The 26932-nt window shown below is 46.0% G+C and overlaps 1 protein-coding gene across 2 annotated transcripts in view; it reads right to left on the bottom strand.

Moving 5' to 3' along the window:
• LOC127695537 (signal transducer and activator of transcription 5B) overlaps nt 1–26932 on the bottom strand; it is a 70667-nt gene that overhangs the window by 27152 nt on the left and 16583 nt on the right. Inside the window, exons 1-2 of one of the 2 annotated variants that reach the window (XM_052197760.1) lie at nt 14590–15051; nt 870–1007 (exon numbers count right to left, since the gene is read on the bottom strand). In XM_052197760.1, coding sequence (XP_052053720.1) covers nt 870–997 — 128 coding nt within the window. In that variant the 5' untranslated portion in view covers nt 998–1007; nt 14590–15051. Of the gene's footprint in view, nt 1–869; nt 1008–14589; nt 15052–26932 lie in introns of those variants that run through there. The other variant, XM_052197759.1, reaches the window with a different exon arrangement.

Genomic DNA, 26932 nt, shown 5'->3' with positions numbered 1-26932 from the left:
CATGGTGAAATTTTACCTTAAAATAAAAAAACCAGGCATGGTTCTGGACTTTAATGCCAGTACTTTTGAGTTCCAGGACAGCCAGGGCCTGCCTCAAAAATCGAGAGACCTTGCCTCACAAACAAACAAACAAACAAACAAACAAACAAAACAAAACAAGGCAGGCTCAGAGGCTGGAGAGACGGCTGTGTGGTTAAGAGGGCTTCCTGCTCTTCCGGAGGACCTGAGTTCAGATCCCAGAAGCCACACCGGGTGGTTTACAACCACTTGAAACGCCAGCTCCAGCTGTTTCCCGGCCTCTGCAGATACGTGCCCTCACGTGTACACATCCATATACAGACACACACATAGATACATAATTAAAAAACAACAAACATGAAAAGTCCAAGGGTTAGTTCATCCCCCTGCATCTAAAAGAAGGCTGAACATCTTTTGGTGGATTACATGAAGATTTTAAAACAGCTTTTCTTGGAGACGGATCCTAAGGACTGAATCCAGAGCCTCATGCCTGTCCCTTACCACTGAGCTACGCACCCTGCCCAACACACACAGTTCCTCCTCCTCTTCCTCTCCCTCCTCCTCCTCTTGCTCTTTCTCCTCCTCTTTCTTCTCTTCTTCTTCCTCCTCCTCCTCTCCCCCCTCCTCCTCCTTCTCCTCCTCTTCTTTAAAGATAGGGACAGGGTCTCACTCCACAGTTCAGGCTGGCCTCAAACGTGCAGCCCTTCTGCCTCAGCTAGAATCGCTGAGTACAGGTGGGAACCTAAGCCTGGGTTACTCCCAACTTTAAAAGTCTCAGTTATAACATTTTTCTCATCAAAGTTCCATATCCTTGTGCTTCCCAAAAGATGATACAGAAGCTGTTCACCTACCAGGCTTGGCTTTCGATCCACTGTGATAAATAATGTCGCACCTCGATGGGGAAATGCTGGCCGTACAAGGCCTGCATCTGATGGAGGGCATCGCCCTGGAGCTGCTGAGCCTGTATCCACATAGCCATGGTTCACAACCTGTTAAACAAGGACTTTGATTGATTTGCTTGTTTGTTTGTTTGTTTCTAGTCCCCAACCCCCTTCAAAACCACTGGAGTAAATACACACAAGGTTTAAAAGTGAATGTTTTCTCTCTTTTTGGTTCACCAAAAGTCAAGTCTGTAACTTTTTTTCTTTATTAATGTATGTGATGTGTGCACAGGTGCACACGTGCTGTGGTGAATGTGTAGAGGTCAGAGGGTTCTTTCCTTGCACCTTTATGTGGGTTCTAGGGATCAAACACAGGTTGCCAGGTTGCTCAGTAACTGCTTTTACCCACGGAACCATCTCAGCTGTCCAGGATCAATATTCTCGAACTGACTTCGAGCTTTATCATGTTTTCAAAATGCAGACACTCAGCATGGCCGTGGGAAGGGCCCCAGATGGATTTATGAAGTGTTGACTATTGCAGCCAAAAGACAGAACCATAAAAACCAGTGCATGGGAAGGCGCCGCGAACAGCTTTAATATCCTAGACCTGGTCCCTGCGTTTGTTTGACACCGCCATGGGTTATAAGTTTCAACAGTCATTGTGAATGATTGGCGGAGCGAACCGAAAAATAACTTCAGATTTGGTGTTTGGGCTTTGTGAGGTGGAAGATGAACAGGATCTGAAAGATCAGTGAAACTCAGGACAAACTGAGGCCTGCGTGTTATCTTAGTGAACTTAGCTGTCATATTCTTACCCAGAGCAGAGGCTTATCTGGCTAAGCTCCCCAACGTTCGTTCACCTTTGGAGTTACTGCTATGAAATTTGCACGTACACACACTCCAACACAGAAATATAATGTGTCGACTAGAAGAGTGGATTACTGTGTTACAATGGTTTGCTGTTGTTCTCCTTTTGTAATGGAGATTGAACCTATGACCCAGTCCATAGCTGACCTCTATTCCAGGCCTCCTTTGGACTTTCTATTTGGAGACAGTGTCTCACTAAGTTGTCTAGCCTGACTATGCACTCACTCTGTAGCCCAGCCCTAAACTTGTAATCTTTTTTATTTTATTTCGTCTGTTTCTTTTTTTTTTGTTATTGCTGTTGTTTTGTTTTTTGAGACAGGATTTCTCTTGGTAGCCCTGGTTGTCCTGGAACTCACTTTGCATACCAGGTTGTCCTCAAACTCAGAGATCTGCCTGCCTCTGCCTCCCAATTGCTGGGATTAAAGGCATGCGCCACCATGGCCCACTAAACTTGCTGTCTTCTAATTTAACCTAAGATTACAGGCTTGAGCCACTAGTCTTAGAAATAGTGAGATTATTTATTTATTTTTAATTTTTAATGGCATCTTGTGGTAGAGCCTTTAATCCCAGAACTCAAGATGTGGAGGCAGGAGGATCAAGAGTTCAAGGCCAGCTTGGGCTTCCTGTGACCCTTTCTTAAAGAAACAACATCAAAACCAAAACAAGCTGCACCAACAAAAACACACTTTAGAAAATGGCTTTCTTGGAGCTGGAGAGATGGCTCAGTAGGTAAGAGCACTGACTGCACTTCCAGAGGTCCTGAGTTCAAATCTAGAAACCTCATGGTGGCTCACAACCATCTGTCATAGGACCTGGTGTATCTGAACACAGCTACAGTACACTCAAACATATATACAAACAAACAAATAAAGACTTTCTGAAACTACTAGGAACCTTTTCAGACAGACCTGAGAATTCAGCACATTTGGCAGAGACCTGGGATTCCCCAGAGTGGAGAAGCTATATTAGTAGGAGGAAGACATTAAACCCAGACTTGCTCTTACACTGCTTTTGGTAATACGGAACCGGACATCTTGAATCCAATCTGAAAATGACTTAGCTACTGATTTGCACGATTCTAAGGTTACAGCCATGGTCCAGTGCACTGGACCTGGGTTTTGTTGACTACCAGAGCCTGCACATGTGTGCCAGGAAACAAAGATCTCTCCCTGTGAGCAGCGGCTGTCCGATCGAGTAACACTGAGCTATTTATGGGACAAGTCAGTCAGCCAGCAGCGAGGTGTGGGGTGGGCGATGGTTACCTATTTTAGATGTGTGTGCTGCTATAGGGCACTTAGATGGTTTAACTTGGGGCTGTCAGGCTCCAGGGCTGAGACAACTGTGATATTTTCTAATACAGCAACATTCAGTGGGTGTGAGTTTATCAGAGGAAAACTGGGACTGGAGAGCAATTCTGCTTCCTAGTCAAACATCTGGAAGACAACTGTACAGTGTTTTAGAGAAGTCTCCAAATCAGACCAGGAACCACTCATGATTTTGGAGGAAGGGTAAAGACATTGGGAGTGGAGGAAGCTGGAGATTTAAGTATGCGAGGCCTGACAGAGGAGTGGAGAGTGGGGTTCAGGTAGCAGTCTTTGTTAGTTAAGAACAAGGAGGGGGTGCTGGAGGGATGGTTCAGTGGTGAAGAGCACTGTAGCTCTTGAAGAGGACCCAGCACCTGCTTGATGACGCACAACCATCTGTAACTCCAGTTCCAGAGGATCTGACGCCCTCCTCTGGCCTCCAAGGGCACTGTACACACAGTGCACAAACATACATGCAGATAGAACATTCATACACAGAAAATCAACATAAATACATGAAAACAAACATAGACTGGGCTAGGAAGATGCTTCAGCCAGTGTTTGCCTTGCAAGCATGAGGGCTCAAGTTCAAATCCTAGAGGATTTGCCAGGTAAAAAGCCAGGCAGATTGGTGTACACTTGTAATCTCAGAGCTGAGATGTGGAGATAGGACCTAACTGACCAACTCCAGGCAACTGGAAACTCTCTCAAAAGACATTAAGGGAGGGGCCCAGGTATGATGTCACAGTCACAAGACAGGGGTAGGTGGCTGTTCATGAGTTTGAGGTCAACCTGTTTTATACAACAAGTTTCAGGCCAGCCAGGGCTACATAGTGAGACCTATTTCAGAAATAAAATTAAAAAGTAAATAGCTCAAGCCTTCATAAGGGTATACACACACACACACACACACTCAGATCCACATATGCACACCCACACACTCAGCCCTAGAACAAGATGGAAGTAGGTCCTCACTGTACCTCCCTTAATGAAAATTTGAGTGATTCCAACAGACACCAAAATCTCTTGTGTCTGCAAATTTACCCGCTGAACCGACCCAAGACAAAAGAAGGAACATGGAGGGAAAGTTCCAAGCCTCTTCCCAATCCACTGGCATAAAATAGCGCTCTCCTCCACTCGCCACTGTCTGGCATGCATCGTCTTTACTAAGGAAGGGGAAGTTATCCTAAACATACAATGACTTTACCTACATAGGTGCCTGGCAGATAGGCAGTACTAGTCTGTTGTTGCTGCTTAAACAAGTGCGAACAAACAAAATTGAACATGGTAGCTCTTTCCTTTTTAAGATATATATTTTTTCTTATTTATTTATTTGTTTGTTTGTTTGTTTAATATGTGTGGGTGTTTGCCTGCATGTAGGTCTGTGGACCACATGTGTGCAGTGCCCGTGGAGACCAGCCAGAAGAGGGCGTCAGATCTCATGGAACTGGAGTCACAGATGGCTGTGAGCTGCCATGTGGTTGCTGGGAACCCAACCCAGGTCCTCTGGAAAGGCAGCCAGTGCTCTTAACAGCCGAGCCATCTCTCCAGCTCCAAATCATCTCTTTTCAAAGTTATTACAGAACGTAACATCAGTATGAAATTCTACGGTGTAGAATGAAACATCTTAAATCATCTACATCAACTACAACTGTATAGCTTGCAGGACTCCCCGTGTGGGTGATCTCTCTTTCATTGCACAGGCCTGTCTAGTTTTTGTTTTTTGTTTTTGTTTTTGTTTTTTTGTCTTAATTTTTCTGACTAGTTTCCTTTTGTCTTAATTTATCTTCTCCTACTGAACCCCAATAGAAGAGGACATGTCTTACTGCCATGACCCCAAAGTGCATGTGTAGCAGGTCAGGACAGAGAGCAGGAAACAAATATTTGCTTAATCTGTGGTTCTCAGCCTTCCTAATGCTACGACCCTTTAATACAATTCCTCATGCTGTGGTGACCCCCAACTATAAAATTATTTCATTGCTACTTCATAACTGTAATTTTGCTGTTATGAACCGTGATGTAAATATCTGTTTTGCGATGGTCTTAGATGACCCTGTGAAAAGGTCATTCAACCCACCGAAGGGTTGTGACCTACACAGGTAGAGAACCTATATGCTAAATGAGCAAATACACAAATCTTTCACATGTTCGGTTGGCCAAGGATATTTCGGGAGTTTATTATTGCTTTTTTTTTTTTTTTTTTTTTTTTTTTTTTGAGACAGGGTTTCTCTGTGTAGCCCTGGCTGTCCTAAAACTTACTCTGTAGACCAGACTGGCCTCAAACACAGAAATCCGCCTGCCTCTGCCTCCCAGAGTGCTGGGATTACAGGTGTGTGCCACCATCGCCTGGCCCTATTACTGTTCTAAGAGAGGAAACAGCTTGGGCTGGAGAGATGGCTCAGCGGTTAAGAGCACTGACTGCTCTCTTCTGAAGGTTCTGAGTTCAATCCCCAGCAACCACATGGTGGCTCACAACCATCCGTAATGAGATCCAACGCCCTCTTCTGGTGTGTCTGAAGACAGCTACAGTATACTTAGAAATAACAATAACAATAATAATAATAATAATAATAATAATAAAAACCAATAAATAAATCTAAGCTGGAGCGAGCCGGGGCCAACTGAGCGAGCAGAGGTCTTGAATTCAAATTCCCAGCAACCACATGATGGCTCACAGCCATCAAATACATAAAGTAAATAATGAGAGAGAGAGAGAGAGAGAGAGAGAGAGAGAGAGAGAGAGAGAGAGAGAGAGAGAGAGAAACAGCTCAATGTGGTGATGTGGTGGCATGCACCTGCAATCCCAGCACTTGGTAAACAGGCCAAGGTTTAAGGCCAGTCTGGGTTTACGAGATGATTCTCTCTCTCTCTCTCTCTCTCTCTCTCTCTCTCTCTCTCTCTCTCTCTCTCTCTGTCTGTCTCCAAAAATCAAAACAAATGCCTTTGTTTTTGTTTTTTGAGACAGAATCTCATTCAGTAGCCATGGTTGGTCAGCAACTTAACATGTAGACCAGCTAACCTTGAACTCACAAAAATCCACCTGTCTTTACATCCTGAGTGTTGGTAGTAAAGGTGTGCCCGGCTTCAAAAGATGTAAAAACAATACTGCAGAAACAGAAGAACTAGACGGAGCTGCACGGAATAAAGGCGATGCGGGTTTTAGGTTTCACATTTGTTCTTAGTTTTTATTAAAGAGTAGAATGCTGAGCTCTGAGAATTTGTCAGAATGTTTTTATGTTTCCAATTCTGAGTGTGTCATGGTATTTTTTTTTAAATAGCACACTACTTGAAGGGTATTAGCTGGTAAATACAAAGTGGTAATTGCCTTATTTTGATAAATGCAGCATAGTTTCACAACATAAAAGTGCTTTAATAGGAACAGAAAATAGAGCACCAGAGAGGATTTTGCTCACTATCTGTCAAGAGGAGAAGAAGGAATCTGAACACTCCCAGCACAAACATGTGATAAATGCTGAGTGACAGATGTGACAATTAAGGCTATCTGGACATCGCACACTATATGGGGGAGCATGCCTGTTCTAAGATGTGAAAAGTCTGTGTCAGTTAAAATTATATGTGTGTGTGTTTGTGTGTGTGTGTCCCACACTAAATAGTACAGTATGCTTGTTTTACTTTTAAACTGTGGGCTTTATCCACATAGACTTATGAAGGTTCCCGTGTACCCATTATAGTTCCCTGCCTCCGCTTCTAAATGCTAAATAACTCACTCCAGACAAAAACCCATTCCTACTCCTCATCAGTTTAAATGCACAAGACCTACGGCCTAGTTAGTGCTTCTCTCCCATGCCTGTAGGAACTCTCCACACTCACCAGGAAAGCACACAGGTGCCAGCAGGGCCCCCGTCCCTGTACCTACGGTCTAGCTAGCCACCAACTGCTCCCCGCCTGGCCGCACAGAGACAGCCTACCCCGCGCATGCTCCTCTCTGCTTAGTGACCTGGCAGCTCCGTTTTCAGTTCGTGACATTCTGACAAGGGAAGTGGTTTGTATCGCTGGTAAATCATCATCACAGGGGCCGCTCAAAACACTGGGAAATGGATTCACCGTCGTATTTTTAGGACAGCGTTGACAGTCAGCCGAGCTCTGTGCAGGCACACTTGTGGGGTTCACAGCCTTCCAGAGCAAGCCACAACAGCTCAGCCTGGACACAGAGTGCTATACCAGCTAAACACACCCAGCACCTATGCTGACCCAGAACACCTAGACCAATGCAAGGGTGGAGAAGGTTAAATAAGGGCCAAGGGAATCTGTTTATAAAAACCTCAATGTGTAATTGCTGACAATGCCACAGGCTTATTAGAAACCATGGGAAGGGACGCCTCCTACTATGCAGGCGACAGGTGTTAGTTTGTATCAATAGCTAACATTCTATCAGAAACTTTTTCTTTAACAAATATATTTAGGTCAGCTCTGGGTAGCCCAGGCATGCCTCTGGCACTGGATTCATTATGTAGTTCAAAGCCAGATCGTTCTGCTCCACCTCCTGTGTACTGAGATTATAGGTGTGTCCTGTTACTCCTGAGCTGGGGATCAATTTGTGGCCGTGATCCAGAGCTCTGCCAACCGAGGTACACTCCCAGGCCAAAACATAAATGTTTGCAAACAGAACCATTATTCTGAAGGTTTTCAGAACACCAGAGACTGTTGTGCTGTAACTTCCCTGGCGGAAAGCAGGCTCTCTTGCTGGAAGCTTCCAGGGAAACTCTGCCAGTAGGCTGAACAAATTCTGGCTTGAGGAGAGACACGGGTTTAAAACACTCACAGAGAGATACGGTTTGCCCGGTTAGCTTTTATTATTCAGAGCTTCTATGATTGCTGAGGTTTTCTTTTCTGGGTGGCAGCAGAGCTCGAACCTAGGGCCTCGTGTATGCCAGGTAAGCCCCTCAACGCTAGGCTACATCCTCAGTAGAATTCAAGTAGAAAGTGAGGTTAATGTTCTGAAGACCACTCTGAGCTCAGCTACTTACAGTTTTCCAAAAGACCTGCCCTCTTAACTTCTCTGTGTCTCCGGCTTCAAACGTACTAAATGAAGGGAATAACAGGCTGCCTGTGTGTAGGGTGTGATAAACATGGGTTATACATATGTGTTAGTATGTTACACAGCACCTGAGTGTGGTCAGTCCCTGAGAAGGCGAACGATTCTTGCATACTTACACACAGGACCTCCTTGCCCTCACCTCCATCTTAACCCAACCAACACGCTTTTCCAAAGGCAATTCTCTGACTGATGGCCAGCCCTTGCTATCCTTCTGTTTAACCAATGTTCCACAGGATAAAATTTACCTTCCTTTAAAAATAAGGCATTCTTTTTCTTATTTTTATTGCGTTTGTGTGCACGCTCCACAGCATGCCCTGGCAGTCAGAGAATAACTTGGAGGGGTTTGTGCTTCTATTAGGTGTGTGCAGGGATCGAACTCAGGTTGTCACGCTTGGTGGCAATTCCCATTCTCCATTGAGACATTTTTCTGGTCCTGATACTCTCCCTCCCTTACCCCTCCCTCCTTCCTTCCTTCCTTTCTTAATGTATAAATCATATTATAGATGGCTATGAGCCACCCTGGGGTTGCTGGGACTTGAACTCAGGACCTGTGGAAGAGCAGCCAGTGTTCTTAACTGCTGAGAGATGGGGTAGCCATCTCTCCAGTCCCAGATACTTCTATTTCTTAATTTCGCTGACACAAGGACTTATTATAGACACGAACCTATGGCAGGGTGGGGCAGAGGCACTGTGAGTCTGTTCTCCCAACTCAGAAGGAGGACACTGAAAACTGTGGAGGACAAAGGGGGCATGAGGATAGCTTAGGCTCACATGCTCCCTGCCCCCCAACTATACTGTCATTCCACAATAGGCAAAATCAGAGCGACAGAAAATAGTGAGATTGAACTTTTGGGGAAGGGAGGAAGCGAGGAAAACGCATTAGGGCTAGACAGTGGTAATGGTCTACAACACCCAGGAGACTGAATTCTGGACATCTTAGAATGTTGATGGGGCCAGGGAAATGGCTCTCAGGTAAAAGCACTTGTCAGTCAAATCTGATGACCTGAGTTTGACCCCTGAGAGCCATAGTGAAATGAAGAGCAAACACCCAATAGCTGTTCTCCACAAGTATGCCATGGTACACACACACACACACACACACAAACACACACACACAAACACACACACACACCACACACAAACACACACACACACAAACACACACACACACACACACACACACACACCAAACAAAATAAAAAGGTGAATTTCATAACACGTGATTCTATCTCAATAAAGCAATAACCGAAAAAGAGACAAAAGCTAGGCCTGGTGGCACACGCCCTTAATCCCAGTACCAAGATGACCCCATCTCTCAATGCCAAGAGGCCTTGACTGTGCTCTGCCCTGTTGCCACTGCCCAGCACTGCCCGTGTTCTGAGAACTTGTGCTGAGTTGTCATGTCACCCTCTCTACTTTTGCACATGTTGTCACACTTCAAAATTTAAAGAGAAAGGAGAAAATAGATGGAGAAACCCAGGATTGGGAGACTCTGGTTTCAGCAAAGGCTAAAGACAGTTGGCAGATGGACTCAATGGATAAACATTGGTTCTGATCTGAAAAGTTCCGGGCGAGGTGCCCGCACTGCAAACTGTTAAACCTCCCGGCACTGGCTGCGGACCGAGGGACCCTGGGAGCAGGGTAAGGGGCCAGATCTCTGGTCATGTCCATGGTCTCGCTGTTGATGACAACATTTTTACTGTGTGGAGTGGTCACCGAATACAAGGACTTTGAGAGGAAGAAAATATTAAATGCAATGATAGAAGATTAAGACTGTGTTTACACTGGCCTGACACGGAGCAAGGTTAGAGTAAAATGACCACATCTAAAAGTAGGTCAATACCAGCACCATCTGCCCTTTAAAAAAACAAAACAAAACAACCTAACCACTAGCTTATAAGCTACCAAAAAGTAGATTCTCTTTTAGGGGAGAAAAAAATCATAAGCACAGGGGAAGGGAACAGGAGTGAAAGTGTTTGGCCCACAAAGAAACTAAAAAGGAAAAATTTGCCTGGGCAACACAGATAATGACATTCTGGGAAGGCAGTCAGTCATAAATGTTCACGTCACAGTCAGTCACCTTGGGTTGCTTTGGGAAGAGGAGAGGTAAAGAACAGGAGGACGAGGTAAAAGGGCGCGTGGGGGTGGGGCAGGGTGGCTACTTGCTGAGTGCAGAGAGCAGGCACACATCAGTGGGTTCTCACGTATTTAAACTTCTCCCCTAAATACACCCATGGTTATGTTAAAACATGCACACACTGAAAAATAAATCAGTCTGGTCTGGGGAGATGGCTCCTGGTTGGCAAAGCACTCCCTGTGCCAACTTTAGGATCTGAGTTCAATCCCCAGGACCCATGCTAAAGAACAGCAGGCACTTGTGATTCCAGTTCTGGGAAGACGTGCAGGAGGATCGCTGGAGCTCGCTGGCCACCGTAGTGCAGTTAGCAAGCTCCAGGTTTGCTGAGATACCCAGCCTCAACCTTCCTGACGCTGTGACCCTTTAATACGGTTGGCTCCTCATGCTGTGGTGAATCCCCTCAATCATAAAACTATGTTCATTGCTATTTCACAGCTGTAATTTTGCTACTGTTATGAACTGTAATATAAATATCTGTGTTTTCTGATGGTCTTATGTGACCCCTGTGAAAGGGTCATTCAACCCCCAAACAGGTTGAGAACGGCTGCTGCAGAGCAACTGAGGAAGGCACTGACACTGACCCCTGACCTCTGGCCTCTGACCTCTATACACATGTGCACATATACACTCATGCTCTCGGACACACACAGATACACACAGACACGCACACACATAAAGAGACACACACACAGACACAAAGACGCAGACACACATACACACACACACACACACACACACACACACACAGTTGTAGACTCAGACAAGGAACATCAAAGCTGCTAAAGCCATGGATGATGCCAGTCTCTGGGAACAGGATGTTCTTGCCCTCGCATACTTCTTACTATTCACAGAATGAGAAGGAGCTAAAGACACAGCACTGGCAGAGCTCTGGTCTAGAGGGCACAAGACCCTGCCACTGATTCCCTGAACCTCGAAAACAAACAAAGAAAGGCAAAGGCCCATGGGTAGGTGGTCTGGTGGCTGACACTCTAACGGAGGACACGACAACCCCAAGCACAGGGCAGAGCGGCATTACCCATTTTCAGACCCGACATGCCGAGGTGACTCACGAGGAGACTCACAAGGAATGGTGAAGAAACAAGCACCAGCGCCCACCCCTGCCTGCCGCTCATGGCCGCTGGAACAACAGAGACCCTCAGCATGGCCCCCGCCACAAGGATGACAGAACACGCATGAAACCTGCTGTTTCTTCAAGACTCCCCAGCTAAGAAACAGGACGCAGCGTTGGGGGCTGCTCTGCTGGAGATAAAGACGGCCACTGCACCGTCCACCTTAGGAAGAAGAAACAGCCAAGAATGGGACAAGTTCTCCCAAACGGAATCTGTTAACTCTAAGGAACGGCAAAGCAAAGAACAAACAAAAAAACCGAACAAAGAAGAATTGGTTTACGAAAAAACAAAACAAAGCAAAAAAAACCCAGCAGACATGTGTACAGAGATATAACTGTCAAGAGCACATCAGAAGCAGAATCACGGGGTGGATTTATGGATGGGTGGAGAGACGGCTCAGCAGGTAACACGACTGCAGCCTAGGCCTGATGACCTGAGTTCAAACCCCAGGACCCACGTGGTGAGAGAACCAGCTCTTGCCGGTTGTCCTTTGATCTCAGTTTTCGGGATTCCCTACACACACACACACACACAAACACACACACACACACACACACACACACACACACACACAGAGAGAGAGAGAGAGAGAGAGAGAGAGAGAGAGAGAGGTAAATCTTTGTTTCTTTGTTTTTAAGCAGAAACAGATCATTAAAAGACATTATTGAGATAATTAAGGAAAGTTAATATGGCCTATATATTTGGTATTATTGTATCTTGGGTGGCCTTATATTGACTGTAGAGAACAGGATGGCCTTGAACTTCTGATCCTCCTCCCTTTACCTCCTGAGTGTTGGGATTACAGGTGTGGGTTGCCACACGTTGTCTATGCAGTGCTGAGGTCCGGACCCACGGTCTTGTACATGCGAGGCAACTGCTTTACTAGCCATCAAGGGCACGTTCCCAGTCCTCGAGTCAGCGCTGAATTTTTAGGGAGTGACACGTGGTGAGGTTGTGCTAGGAGATGCCCTAGTTCTTGGTGCACGGACTCCAGCCTCTGAGGCGAAGAGGTCTTGAAGTCCTCATCTTCACCATCAACAGAAGGGAAGCGTGGCGTGTGTGGGAGGGATAACACAGATGTGGCAACTGCTCACAGTTGGTGAAGTCTGTCTGGGGATCATTGTTCTGTTCTCTCAACTTCCCGGGTCAATAACTTACTTATTTTCAAAGTCAGAATTAAGAGCAAACATTTCAAAAGAGGAAAGCCAGGACACTAAACTAGCAACTGGTGTCTCCTCTGGAACTGGTTCCGAGCAGCACCGAAAGTCTGGCCTTCTTTGGCTGTGTGTTGTGGGCAGGAGGATGCAGCATCCTGACCTGCGCATTACCGTCTCCAAGCCCCAGCCTAACAAGCGACTTGAACAGCCATTAGAGGAGGATCACCACTGTACCACTTTCCAGATGGCTGCAAGTCCATAAATAATGGCATCTGCGTTACAGAAAACAAGAAACATGTTCTCAATATTTTCTTCGTTAAAATTCACGGCCTCTCTTTTCCCATTGAGAATTGCAGTCCTGTTTCCACTTAGCGAAAATTTGCTTTGAAGAGTGTTTTGTTCTAGGTCAACTCTTAAGGACAACCTCTAGCTAAACAGTAAGAGACATTATGGGAGAAACTGGAAATAACATAAGATAGGGGAATGGGAAAGCTGTCGCGCATTAACCTGCGGAGTGACACAAAGCCATCTAAATCACACAGAGAAGCAACCACACTGAATTACAAACTCCACTCAACTGCATCTTTGAGAATTAAGAAAAGAATGTAGTAAAAGTGTGTTGAAGGAAAGAGTGCATAAAAGGCCATTGAAGTAAAATCCGAGAAAGGTCTGAAGAATGTAAGCACCTGTTACCTTAGGCAATGGTATTCTGATCTTTTTTTGCAGTTATTAAATTGTGTCTAAAACTTGAGAACTTAGGAGTGTGGTCTTAGCATGAGTGAGGCTGTAGGCATGATTCCCAACCTCCATATCACAAACTTAACAAGCTTTTCAAAATATAACACTTGAAATATAAAATTAGTAACATTGGACACTCTATTGATGACCATCCCATGGATACCAAGTAGAAGAGTCAGGGAGGTTAGCACAGGCTGGAATACCAGCACTTGGAAGTCTCAGGTGACTGGATCCCAAGTTCAAGTCCACTCTGAGCCACATAGTGAGTCCCCATGACAGACTCAAAAAGCACAGAAAGGAGCTAGAGAAAGGGGTTCAGTGGTTAAAAGAGTTCGGTGTGTAGCAGTGAGGATCAGAGTTCAGATCCCAGACCCCATGTAATGAGCTGGGCAAACACCTGTAACTCTATTTTAGAGGAATCTAGCACCTTCTGGCCTCCCACTCACTCATGCCCCTACACATATGTGTATATGTGTGCACATATAACCATGCACACACACACACACACACACACACACACACACCTTATTAGTTGTTTTTTTTTTACAGACGTAGAGAGTATTTCCCAACACTGCATTACTGATGAGATCCTTCACTAAAGCAGGACATGACATAGTAGAACTTTAGTCATAACATTTCTTTAAAGGACTGCAAGCCTATCACTTTCAGATACTTAGCAACTTAATATGTTTTCAAGTAGTGGGTCAAGATTACTAACAGCTATGATGATTGTAGAACCGATGTCTATTTATATGTCCCGTCAGCTCCCTTTCACCCTTGGCATGACCAAAGAACTTACAGCAACTGTAGGTAGAACAAGAAACACAGAAAAACATTCAGAACAGCACAACAATTCCTTCACACACACACACACACACACACACACACGTCACACTTCTAGCACATGAATTACACACCTGTGCACATCTGGCCAGCATGACAGCCCTGGATAGTGAAGAACAACAAGTCAAGGCCTCTGGAAAGCTGTTGGGAGAAGATGAGGTAACAGAAAACCTCAGCTGTTAGCTCCTGACTTAGCTCCTACTCAAAGGCTGATGGAACTGGCAGAAACAGGTCTTCTTGGTTCGTATCAACTTTGCACCAAGAACCTATGTGTAGTCCAGGCTGGGCTGGAAGTAACTACATAGTCCAGGCTGTCCTCCTGCCTCAGTCTAAGTGTTAGCACTACAAGAGCACACCTTATATCACTTATGTCCATTTACTCCCCTTCCACAGTCTTGGCCCCCAACAGTCAAGCTAGGAACCAGCCGGAGAACACACTGGAGAAGCACACCTACCTACGGAGCCGGAGTCGCTTTCAGGTTGCTGTGTTGCGCACATTTACACGAATTATCCATTTTTACTCTGGGTCATGGACATGGTATTTGAAAAAAGCTTCTTGCTTAGAAAATTAAAATGTTTTCTTGACAGAAAAAAATGGTTACGGGGGGGGGGGAACCCCCGTTTATCCAGGTAGAAGAATCACTGTTGTTACCAGGACACTGATAAAGAAATGAGTTGAGACGTAAGCTGTCCACCTTCGCTACTTTTCTAGCACTGGGACCCTGGCATCAAACGGAATCACTTTTGCCTAAACTGCTTTTCTGGAAACAGATCTTCCTTCACTATGCAGCGACTAATGCACGTAAACACAGCTCGGCACCGTGACCAGGGCGGGCCCGTGCAGGGGCTCCTGCTTCTAACGGCTTGTGCCTTGGGCAGCCCGGCTAGAGGCAGAACTCTGTCTACACCGGTTCACCGTTCACTGGCTGCGAAGTTACAGGAAGAAGCAAAGAGCAGCGATTTCCTTCCAAAAGGTCAGCTGCTTCAGACAGACCAAACAGAACGCTGGGAGTTCTCGCCAACTTCCCCTCTGCAGCTAGTACGCAATCGCATTTTGTTTCCAGTAAAGCTCCCAAGAAAAACAAGCAAACGGAGACCCACAATCTCTGCCACCGAAGGGTCTCAGCTGCCTAAGTTGAGAACAGTTAGAACATGAAGCCTCGTGCTTTCTCAGTGGCAAGGGCACCATTAAGAACTGCCAGGTTCAAAGTGAGATCCTACTTGGGAGGAGGTCGGGGGTGGGGGGGGGAAAGGACAGGAACCATCTTAGATTTTGATTGTTTATTTCTTTTGTATGCTGTGTGTGTGTTGCATGTGTGCCATGGCATACGTGTGGCAGTCAGAGGACAGAGTCTGTTCTCTCCTGTTCTCTCCTGTTCTCTCCGAGCACCGTTTGGGGTCCTGGCAATCAAACCTGGGTCCTCAGCCTTGGTGGCAAGCACCTTTACCCACTGATCCATCACACTGGCCTCCCCACTCCTATATTTTACATGAATGATCCAGAAGTCTATATCTAAAACTATGATAGTAATCTGGCGATAAGAGTGACATTTAAAATCTCTAGATGATTGACAAAATTAAAATGTCAGACTTTTCTCAAACTGAAGGCAAAACAGCCATGGGGCTGGAGAGATGGGTCAGCTGTTAAGAGCACTAGCTACTATTCCAGAGGACCTGGGTTCAATTCCCAGCACCCACATAGCAGCTCACAACTGTCTGTAACTCCAGTTTCAGGGTATCTGACACCCTCACGCAGACATACATGCAGGTAAAGTACCAATGCACATAAAATAAGAACAACAAATCGTTTTAAAAACTAAGACAAGACAAACAAAGCTCAGCCGTCCATGATGGACAATATGCAGTCAATGCCAAAACCCCAGAGGCCACAGAGAAAACACACACAACTTCTGAGATCAGACATGGAGAAAAGGCCACTAAAGCCATGAGCAAGAAGACAAGTAAGGTCTCCTTCATATAGTAATTCCAAAGGCTTAAAATGACATTGAAGATTTTAGTGCCCCGCCCCAACAGCATTGTATTCTGATACAGACTTTTGTAAACTAGAAAGCACCAGACTACAGGGGAGTCTACGTTTGCTTCCCTTAGAGGCAGGATACGATCCTTCCCAGTGCAAAGGAGAAGGAAGAAAAGGGAAGGTTTTAACTGTCTACGTACGTCTTGTAAGAAAATGTGATGGGCTAGACTGGGGAGATAGTTCAGTAAAGAACTTATCTGGGAAGCATGAGAACCTGAGTTCAAGTCCCTAGATCCCATAAGGATGAATGTTTGTAATTCCAGCAATGAGAGGAGAGGAGGCTGACAGACGGTTGCTAACAAGATAATATAGCCCGTTTGAGGAGGTTCCAGGCCAAAGAGAGACAAGAGACCCTGTCAAACAAACAAACAAAAAAATGACACATAGTTATCTTCTGACCTACACACACACACACACACACACACACAGGAAAAGAAAAAAAAAACATGTGACGAGTCCCTTTGAGAGGCTCACACGGCATGCCATCAGCTCCGTGTGGTTTCTAACTACTCTCTGTCAGGTTGTGGTGGCAACAGAGACGAGAGGCGGTCCTCACAGAAGCTGGGCTTTGATGATGGAGTGCTTAACCCCAGGCTCAGAACATCCAGCACAGATGAAGACACCCGAGAGCTGCTGGGGTGAAAAAAAAACCTGTTACCTAGGCTAAATTAAGCTGCACACTAGAAACTGTTTCATGTCGACACAAAGCCAGCTACTTACTTTCCACTCCTCTCAGTCTCTGCCGTCTCCACAGCAGCAGGGGGGAGGGTGGCGTGCAGGGCAGAAAGCTAGCAGGAGACACAGTGGTCCCAATAGTAGAAGGAATGAAAAATACCAAGGAGCTATTGCCACATGTCACGCACACCTGTGCGCTCTGCACGTGTCCTCGGTAAGTCTCTCAAGGACGCCCGCCCGCCCGCCCGAGGTGTCTCTAATAGTGTCACTATGCTACAGACGAGGCAACAGGCTTAAGAGTGAGAGCTCTCAAATTCCCTAAGAGGCCTCACACCTTGAGAGCTCAGCCTTTGCTCATTAAAAATCCTCACTTCGTTAACTCTGCTGAGGTGAGTCCCTAGGTTAGGGCACTTGCCATCACACCTGACAACCTGAGTTTGACGCTGCTTTAGCGTAAAAGCCACAGACTGAATTATCCCAGAGTGCAACTTCCAAAGAGACACAACCCAAAAGAAAATTTTAAGTCAGGTCTTTCTGGAAGTCTTCAAGTACAACTGGAGGAAGCCATAGGAGGGCTTGGTGCATCTTCATCCTTCTGAACCAATCAGAAGTCAGGTAAAAGCCTGGGGTTGTGAAGGTAAACAAGAGGAGGTCCATCCTGTGAGAGGGCGGCTCTCTCGGTCCGGATAGCTCCTGGGTCAAAATGGGCAGTGAGGTGTGTTAGGATGCCTGGCAGCTGTACTGTTACACATCACCAACACTAATCCCAGGTCGCCCTCAGCTCTGGTTTTCACAAAGGGACAGTCACTCATACCAATGAGAAAACAACCCACCAACTGTCCCGGGGGCAGGAAAGGACTGAAGCTGGGCATCGCCTGGGAAACTGTTCACAGAACAGCAATAATTTAGCATCCATTTATCTAAGGCTTGTGGGCCTGAAACCAAAGAGAAGGAGTAATTTCCTGTGCTGCAAAAGACTGATGGTAGAAGTAACTATGTTGCTATCTCCGTGTACTTTAAATACCAGTTGAGCGCCAAGAACCTGTAGGGCTCACCAAGCCATGCTATAAAGCAGCAGACCATGAGTGACAACTTCTGGATTTTTCCCTCTGCATGACATGGCAAAGCGGAAACCGAGAACAAGGACATCTGTCAATCCCAAGCTCCTAAGAAAAAATAAGGTCCCATGTATACTTTCACACCTCAGTGGGAAACAGGACCACAACAATGCGGTGTCTTTCATCATTTTGAGCACCTCATTTTGAAAAGACAGACTGCACCACCTCCCTAGAGTTCCAGCCTACTCTTCACTCCGCTTGGTACATGGTAGGTATTTGGTAATTGAGTATTACATATCATTTCAGTAGATCTCCGTGTTACAAAGGGAACCAAATTGGGAGGAATAGCCGGCAGGCCAATTATTTTCTTCAATGTGTTATTTTTAACACATTATTTGTATCCTTATTAGAGGAGTAATGGGAGTGAATCACATTTTATAGAAACCGTGACGGAGGTTTTGACTCATCGTTAGTGTTAATCAACAGGCGAACCCATCCATAAACATCGTGACGAACGAGTTTGGAAAATGGAGCTAACATCTCTCGACGTCAACTCCAAAGGAAAGAATGGCATGGCTGCGAGAACGCTGATCTGAGCTGGGAGCCTCAAGAAAATTCCCTTGTCTCCAAGCAAACGGAACTGTTTCCTTTAATGACATTGGGAGGGGGGGGAGAAACTAAATGGTGGGTGTGCATTCACCGCATTCACCGACAGCAACAGCGTACTCCCCCAGTCACCCGCGCTCACCACTAAATGCCACCCAGAGAGATTTATTACCGTGCCAAAACAACATGATGTCTGACACCCCCAATGCAGATTAAGGTTAGGAGGATGACTCAGGGTTCAGAGCGTTGCCTGTCACACACAGAGACTATGTTATTACCCCCATCCCACACTCCCCCCCCCCCCCAGAGCTCATCATCTGTAGGACACCATGCCAACTTGAGATATTTCAGTAGACACAGCCACCTTTGACTACAGACGCTTTTTAAATTCGAGATGTATTTGCATGGAGCATGGTAAACTTAGCTATGGATGTCCCCTGTCCCTGCCAAAAATGACAAGCTGCTTGCTTTAAAGCTGTCACTAATTAGCTACTGCTGTAAAGAACACCAAAGGAGGTGCCAATAGAAGCATATTGAACTGAAAGAAGGCCCTATAACGAAGAGTGGGAAACAGAACCTGTTTGTGGCTGGTAAACTTTACACACACACACACACACACACACACACACACACACACACACACACAGAAAGACAGGCAATCTAAATCTGGGAGAAGTGGGGGTGGGGCGGTAACGGCTATAGATGCCAGTTCCTCTTTAAACAGGAAGGGTGGGAGGATGCTCCCAGGGTACCAGAGCCAGTGAGCTCCTCAATGTGATGTCACCGGTCCGGGATGACCTGCGCATGCCTTAGCCTACACCCACTGTCGGGTGCTCTATCTCTGATGCCTCAGCACCTGTGTTTGTAAACGCCACAAAAACGGAACCCTAAAAGCACATTTCACATTCCGTTGGCACATCAGCTGAAACATTTATGGTTCTTGATTGAACTGTTGGCCTTACGTTTTATAGGTTGAGAAACTGAGCCAAGACAGGCAGTATGGGTCCACCTGATGCAAATGAACAGAGGACGTAGGGAAGAAAGCACCACGGCAAAGCTTCTGTTCAGAGCTCTGGTTAAGACTTCAGAGCCTGGAGGGGTGAACAGATAGCTCAGTGGTTTAAAGCACTTGTTGCTCTTGCAGAGGACCCGGGTTCAATTCTCAGCACCTACATAATAGATCACAACCATCTTAACTCCAGTTCTGGGGATCCCATGCCCTCTTTTGACCAGGCACACATACATACCTGCAGGCAAAACCCATTTAGATACACAAAGTTAAATAAATGTGGAAAAAAAATTGTCCAGAGTCAGAGGCTGAAGAGACAGCTTCCTTCTCAATAAGTACAGAGACCCTATTTTGATTCCCAGCACCCATGTAGCACCCATATAAAAAGCCATGCTTAGAATGCCAGCCATGGGGGCTGGGGTGGAGACAGGTGGATCTCCAAGGCTTTCTGGCCAGTAGGAGACCCTGTTTCAAGAAACAATGTGGGATCTGGCTCAATAGTTAGTGTTGGCCACACAAAAGAGAGCACTTGAGTCCATATCCCCAGATCCCACATACACGTCCAGTGGCATAGGGGTCATCTGTAATTCTAGCCTTGGGAGATAGAGATGGGGTCCCTAGGGCAAACTAGCCAGTAAGACTAGCTGTACCTTCAAGCTCTGGGTTTAGTGAGAGATCCTGTCTCAATGGTTAAAGTGGAGGAACAATCAAGGACAGTACTTGACAAGAACCTCCTTTACATAGGCATACACATGCACACATATGTTCACATATGTGCACATACACACACAGGAGAAGGTGGACAACTCCTGAAAAACAACTGAGATTGATCATCTATGCCTTCCACACAGGCACACACACACATATACTTGTACACACACACACACACACACACACACACACAGAGTTCAGAACCAGAAGCTGAGTTGTTGCTCAGTGGTAGAGCACAGGAGCCAGCACCAAAGAAAACAAGATTCTATTTGAAAGTTAAATTCAGATTTTTTTTTAAAAAAATTTCTTTTGAAGTCAGGGTCCCAAGTTGCACAGGGTGGCTTTGAACCTGCTATGTAATGAAGGCTGATCTTGAACTCCTGATCCTCCTCTACCTCCATCCCCGAGTGCACGTGGCACACAGATAACTTTTCAAGTCATTCTCCAAGGCCGTCTCCTTCCCTCCTTGTTATAGCTCTAAGAACACTGTAGATACCACTGCCTTCACTTCACACTCTGAGCTCTCCGAGTCTCTGTCCTTTAAGGCGGGCTGACGACAGAGCCGGGACTAGCTCATTTCTATTTGGACTCAGGATCAGGAGGCTTTTGTACCAACTACTCCAAAAACCAGAATGAACAAGAAGGAAAAGGAGAAGGTGAGAAGAGAAAGAAGGGGAGGGAGGAGAAGAAAGAAGATGCTGTAAGAATAGGGTGCAGGGAAGCCAGAAGCTCAGGTTTGTCTTCAGGCGTAACTGTGACTTCACAGTGGGCCCCCGCCATCAAAGCCTCTTCTCTCTCAGAGGGCCCCTGTGTGCAGAATGCTAAATATCTGTATAAGCAATTACATCAATGTACCAGTAATTTTCCAGCCCATAATCAAGTTTAAAGAGGAACAATTTGTTTTGTGAAACACAGAGAAAGGCTAATCTCCAATATTATTGTCGGTGCAGGCTTATCAGCAAGACTTGGAGGAGATAAACCAGCAGACATCCTGATTAGGAATCACAGCTTCAAAGGTTTAATACCCCCCTAGTGGTATGTCACAAACTGTTGCATTAATTTGCCTCTGGATCCTTACTGTGCGTGCATCTCTGCCTAGGTCTGGGCACAAAGCAGGAACTAGATTAGCAGGGAGGAGAGGGATGCCAGATCTCCGAGGAGGGAGACAGAGAGGCTGGCAGGGACACAGGGACAATTACCGTGCGAGTCCACTTATGTGAGGTATACGGAAGAGTCCAGATCATGAACACAGGAGACGGGTGAGGGGCAGATGGAGAGTTACTCTTTAACGAACAATTTTTGTTTTGGATGACAGACGGAGATTGCACAACGTGTGTGTCCTTAGTGCCACTGAACCAAGTACACTTGAAAATGGTTAAAGTCAGGGCTGGGGATATAGAAGCTTGGTGACAGCCCAGCACATGCGAGGCCTTGGGTTCCATACCCAGGACAGAGCACAGTCTCCCTGTGCCTGCCACAAAAAAATTTTAATAGCAGATTTTATTATGTATTGTTACAATTTTTAAAACAAAGGAGCAGTTTTATCTAGTAAACACTCCTCCCATCTTTAACACTGAAGTCCAAAGGAAGCCAAGTGATTTCCTGCCTCTTAAGTTTCTAGAAAAGGGCACGTCTTCCTGAGCGTGGATGCTCTCTGGTTATACCAGCGTGCTGAGGCTGAAGGGGAGTCAGTGGGATCCTGGTATCCCCCTGTCAATCAACGGTGATGTTCAGAGATGAATGTCTGCTTGACATCAATAGACAGAACTGGAGCAACCCGCTTACAAAAGCACAACACATTCGCCAGGCTCCCGTTACATGCCAGGCTCAGTGACAGATCCCAACACACAGCAATGCCCACCTCAGACACGCGTTCCCCAAACCTGGACTCTACCATCTCGTATTAAATGCTTGGAAGTTCTGCAGACTTCAATGGTGCTTCTGCTATATTTCCTGGTCTTGTTTGCCACTTTTCTCCTATTTCTGTTGGGGGAAAGAGGATGCCAACTGACTCTAAAAATCTTACAGGTGAGCTATAGAGTGTGTGTGTCCAAACCAGTATTTGAAAAACAGTTTTAAAAGTCTGTCAAAGATATCCGGTCAACAAGGATTACTGACTTTGGGGAAGCCGCAAATATGTGCGAGCAATCTCTGATGGAATCAGGACATCTGTCCACCACGGCCAAAAGCCGATCATCCGTATGTGCCAAACAGATCAGGGTCAATCAGGGACAGCACACACAGTGTAGAAGGAGTCCAGCTCTTCTCAACGATGCAGTTTTACTCACAGGAAAATTTGACACAGTCAAACCAAATCCTCTTTCAAAGAGGATCTGCAGATTAATCTTTATCAAGCCTGGAGTTAAATTCCATATAAGACTGCAGGACCCACACACAAAGCTGTACAGGTGTCAGGTGGTCTCTTCTGCCCAGGGAAAAGAGATCAAATACTACTAACACAACAAATGTCATCATACTTAGCATGTATATTAACATGTAACATGTAACAAAAATATAAAACTGCCTATAACGAAAATGTGTGAAACATTTGAAAATGACCCCTTGTTTCTTAATTCAGCATTGTTGCAGAATCAACACAATAAACTTTAAAGCAAAAAAAAAAAAAAAAATCGGTTACTCTGGACCATGACAACATTCACATAGGCTCTTAGATTTCCACTTTTTTTTTTTTTTCGTTTTTTTTGAGACAGGGTTTCTCTGTGTAGTCATGGCTGTCCTGGAATTCACTCTGTAGACCAGGCTGGCATCGAACTCAGAAATCCACCTGCCTCTGCCTCCCAAGTGCTGGGATTACAGGTGTGCGCCACCACACCCAGCTTAGATTTCCACTTTTAAGGAAATGATTTCGAGAGTCTAAATTATGTTCTGATTATGTATTTGGGAGAAGGTGTTTCCCCCATTTGTGAAAATAATCCCTCATTATTATTTTTTTTACATTGAACATATTTAGGGAAGGCATGGACCAATGTCCACGTACCCATGTGCAGGTTAGTGACACATTTTTTTTTTTTTTTTGGTTTTTTGGATTTGGTTTTTTCAAGACAGGGTATCTCTGTATAGCCCTGGTTGTCCTGGAACTCACTCTGTAGACCAGGCTGGCCTCGAACTCAAATCCGCCTGCCTCTGCCTCCCAAGTGCTGGAATTACAGGCATGCACCACCATCGCCCGGCAGTTGAGAAAGTCATTTACCTCCCCCACCCCGACCTTTTCTTTTAACCATATGCAATTCTGGTGATTGGACTCAGGGTGTCAAGGGCGGGAGCAGGAGCCTTCACCAGCTGAGCCATCTCTCCAGCCCCATCCCTCATTTTATATGGGGGGATAAGATAAATCGTATTTACTAAATTACATCAAGGCATTTTCAGCATTACAATGAACTTACTTTGGCACTGTACTAAAATAAACAGCATCTTAAAGTTCACTCTGCAGTAAAAGCTAATGAGTACTTTATTTGACATTTTAATGACTGACAAATTTGGCTTAGGTATGAGGCCACATTCAAAATGACACAGAAGTTCTATCCATTTCTTCAGAGTTTCCTTTCAGTACTAAGGATCTAAAAAGACTGTTAGGATAAACAAAGTTGGTCCAGATTAGGGACACATACCTGTCACCCCAGGACCTGGGAGGCAGAGGCAGGACAATCATAACAGCTCCCAGGTTCAAGGTAAGCTGGGACTGCATGCTGAGACCACATCTCCGAAAACAAAACAGAGACGGGATGTTCCAAGGAGGAGGCGGGCTGAGGGATGGAGAAGGTGGACTCAGCACCACCTGCGTGCCCGTGGCTCTGCAGTGGGCCCTGAAGCTGGTAAGGTCTTCATACCTGCTTGGAGACGGAGACGGAGACGGCAGCTATCTCAGAGCCTGGCGGTTTAGAGAGGACGCCTCTCATCACCTCACTGAAAATCACAGCCTTCCCCCCCAAACTAAAGCAACCGAGGGGGGAAAAAAATCTCTGGAGAAAAGCAATTCTTCACTTCTCACTAGACCTCAAGTTTCAAACATCGACTTCTATGGCATTATCAGTCTGTTACCGTGTATATTCATGATGTGTGTGAGAAGGCAGGCGAGGCGGCACACGTGCGGAGGTCAGAGGACAACTCTGGGTGTCAGTTCTCTCGGGCCTGCACGCTTGATCAGCAAGGCCTTTTACCTGCTGAGTTCCTCACCAGCCCTTGAGCGTCAACTCCAGGGGCCTCGTGAACAGAGGTTGAGTTAAAAAACAGTACGGTTTTGTTTTTCTCAGCAAACTCAGTTTCACAAAGGCAAGCAAGAAAACAAACCAAAACAATGTACAGTACACATTCTGCGACCAAACAAAAATAGCAAAACTCCCAGCTGCCTAAGAGTCATTTGATAATGAGGCATGTCTGAAACAGGATGGCCGTTTCGGTCTCAGAGTGGGAAGGCTCCTGGATGACTGGAGCCAGCTCTGGTGGACACATCACTCAGAGCTGCAGCAAAATCACCCACTCCCTGGGTCCTCCTGCCCCTGTCGTCTCCTCACAGATGGACCAACATTCTAAAATTCGTTTGTACATATGTTCTTTGGAACACGGAACACTTCTTCACCGGCACATTAGAAACAGAAGGAAGATTTCTAGGGGGGCGCCTGATGAGCCCTCATCCTTCACAAACCAAAAAAAAAAAAAAAAAAAAAAAAAAAAAGCCTGGTTACTCTCTATACATTAGGATTTTATTTTATTTTACATTTTAAAGCACAATTTAAAAATCTTTTGGGGAGGGGTGCCTCTGGCCCACGGCACATGTGTGGCAGTCAATGGTTATTTTTAGGACTAGGTTTTGCTCCTTCCACTATGTGGGTTCTGGGGATCAAACTCAGATGGTCTGTCTCCCGGAACTGGGATAAGAGATGTGTACCATTAAGCCCACAAGTTTTATTTCTGGAGGAAAAGATACTAGAACTTCTTGACAGGAATACTAGGAATGAGAAAGGAATCCCTCCCCACCCCCACCCGCACCAGTGTGTCCCCTGCCCCACCCTGACTGAGCCTCTCTGCTCTTAAGAGGGGAGGGGCCCAGGGTTGAGAAACACTGTGCAGACACCAGAATCTTGAGTTCAAGCCCCAGCAGCCACGTGAAAGCCAGACAGGAGGAACACTCCTGTAATCAATCCATGCCCTGGAAAGGCAAAGGCAGGAAGATCCCCGGGGCTAGCTGGCCAGTCAGGCTAGTGACACTGGTGAGCTCCAAGTTCTGTGACACTGTCTCGAAATGAGTTGGAGATCAGTGAGGACATACAGACAGACAGACACAAACATGTTCACCTACATACAGAAGGAGGTAGGAAGAGGGAGCTTCAAGGACCAGCACAGGACTTCCACTGTGCAATGGGAACAACAGCTTCTAAAACAGAGTGCAGCTGGGGGTGTCTGTGTGTCTTGGGGTGGGAATCGGTGTCCCTTAGATGGCAGTGGCTCCAGGAGACGATCTATATCCTGTTTTACAGCTGGCAGTCCCTTACCCGCAGGAGATACATTCCAAGACTCCAGTGGATGCTGAAAATCTCAGATAGGACCAAAGCCTATAGTGCATATTTCTCTTGGGTGTTTACACATCCACTCCCATGGCTACATTAAATCCCAGTCCTGTGCAGACAGGAGCAAAAGGATCTCTGAGTTGGAGGGCAGCCTGGTCTACAAAGTGAGTTCCAGGACAGCCAGGGCTACAGAGAAACCCCCAAATACATACATATATACATAAAACAGAAATTAGCTTGTGCATAAGCCTGCAGGGCATTTTCTTAATTAGAGCTTGATATGGTGGGACCCTGCCCACTGCGAGTGGGGCAACCCGTGGACGGGCAGTCCTGGGTTGTATAAGAAAGCAGGTCGAGCAAGTCACGAGGAGCAAGGCAGCACACAGTGTTTCTCCATGGCCTCTACTTCAGTTCTTGCCTCCAGGTTCCTGCTTTGAATTCCCCGCCCTGACGTCCTTCAATGACGGACTGTGGTCTAGAGCTGTAAGTTGAAATAAGCCCTTCCTTCCCAAGGTGTTCTATCACAGGAGTAGAAATGAAAATTAACCAGCGGACTGGAGCAATCATAAGTTAGGAAAGTTAGAAGACCCTTTGAGTCACTTATCCTGTACCGTGCTCACCGCCGCCTCTCGGTCACCCGTGGGATGAGATGGGGTGACCGGTGTGGGCACTGGGGTGCACGTGGAGCTGCGGGGAACGGGTTGCTATATGCCAGCTTTGAAACATCTCCAGGCTTGGTCTGAGGACAAAGATTAGCTAGAGTGACTAGCCAGCAGGTGACATCCTCTGGACCGAAGGATGAGTCAGGCCCAGGTGAGACACACGGTACGGTGTAAGAACTCATGATCGTGAGTACAATGTGTAACTCACATGTGGATTTTTTTCTTCTGGAATTTGCTATGTATTATTTTCAGACTACAGTTGATTGTCGGGAACAGACATCTCAGGAAGGTGGACCCTCGGGTAAGGGGACACTGATGTGCTTCTGTACCAGGGTTATGACCACCGTGGCCACAACAAGCCACATATGCTACAAACCAAGCACTTAAAACTGAGGCGCAAACTTTTAAATATCATTTTAATTAACTTAGGAAGCCATGTATGTAATCCAGCACTCAATAAATCCTCATGGATTTATTCATATAAGTAAATATGAATATTTAGGCCAGTCTATAC

Source organism: Apodemus sylvaticus, chromosome 10, assembly GCF_947179515.1.
Source record: "Apodemus sylvaticus chromosome 10, mApoSyl1.1, whole genome shotgun sequence".
Taxonomy (NCBI): domain Eukaryota; kingdom Metazoa; phylum Chordata; class Mammalia; order Rodentia; family Muridae; genus Apodemus; species Apodemus sylvaticus.
This window is presented reverse-complemented; position numbering and strand designations above follow the sequence as displayed.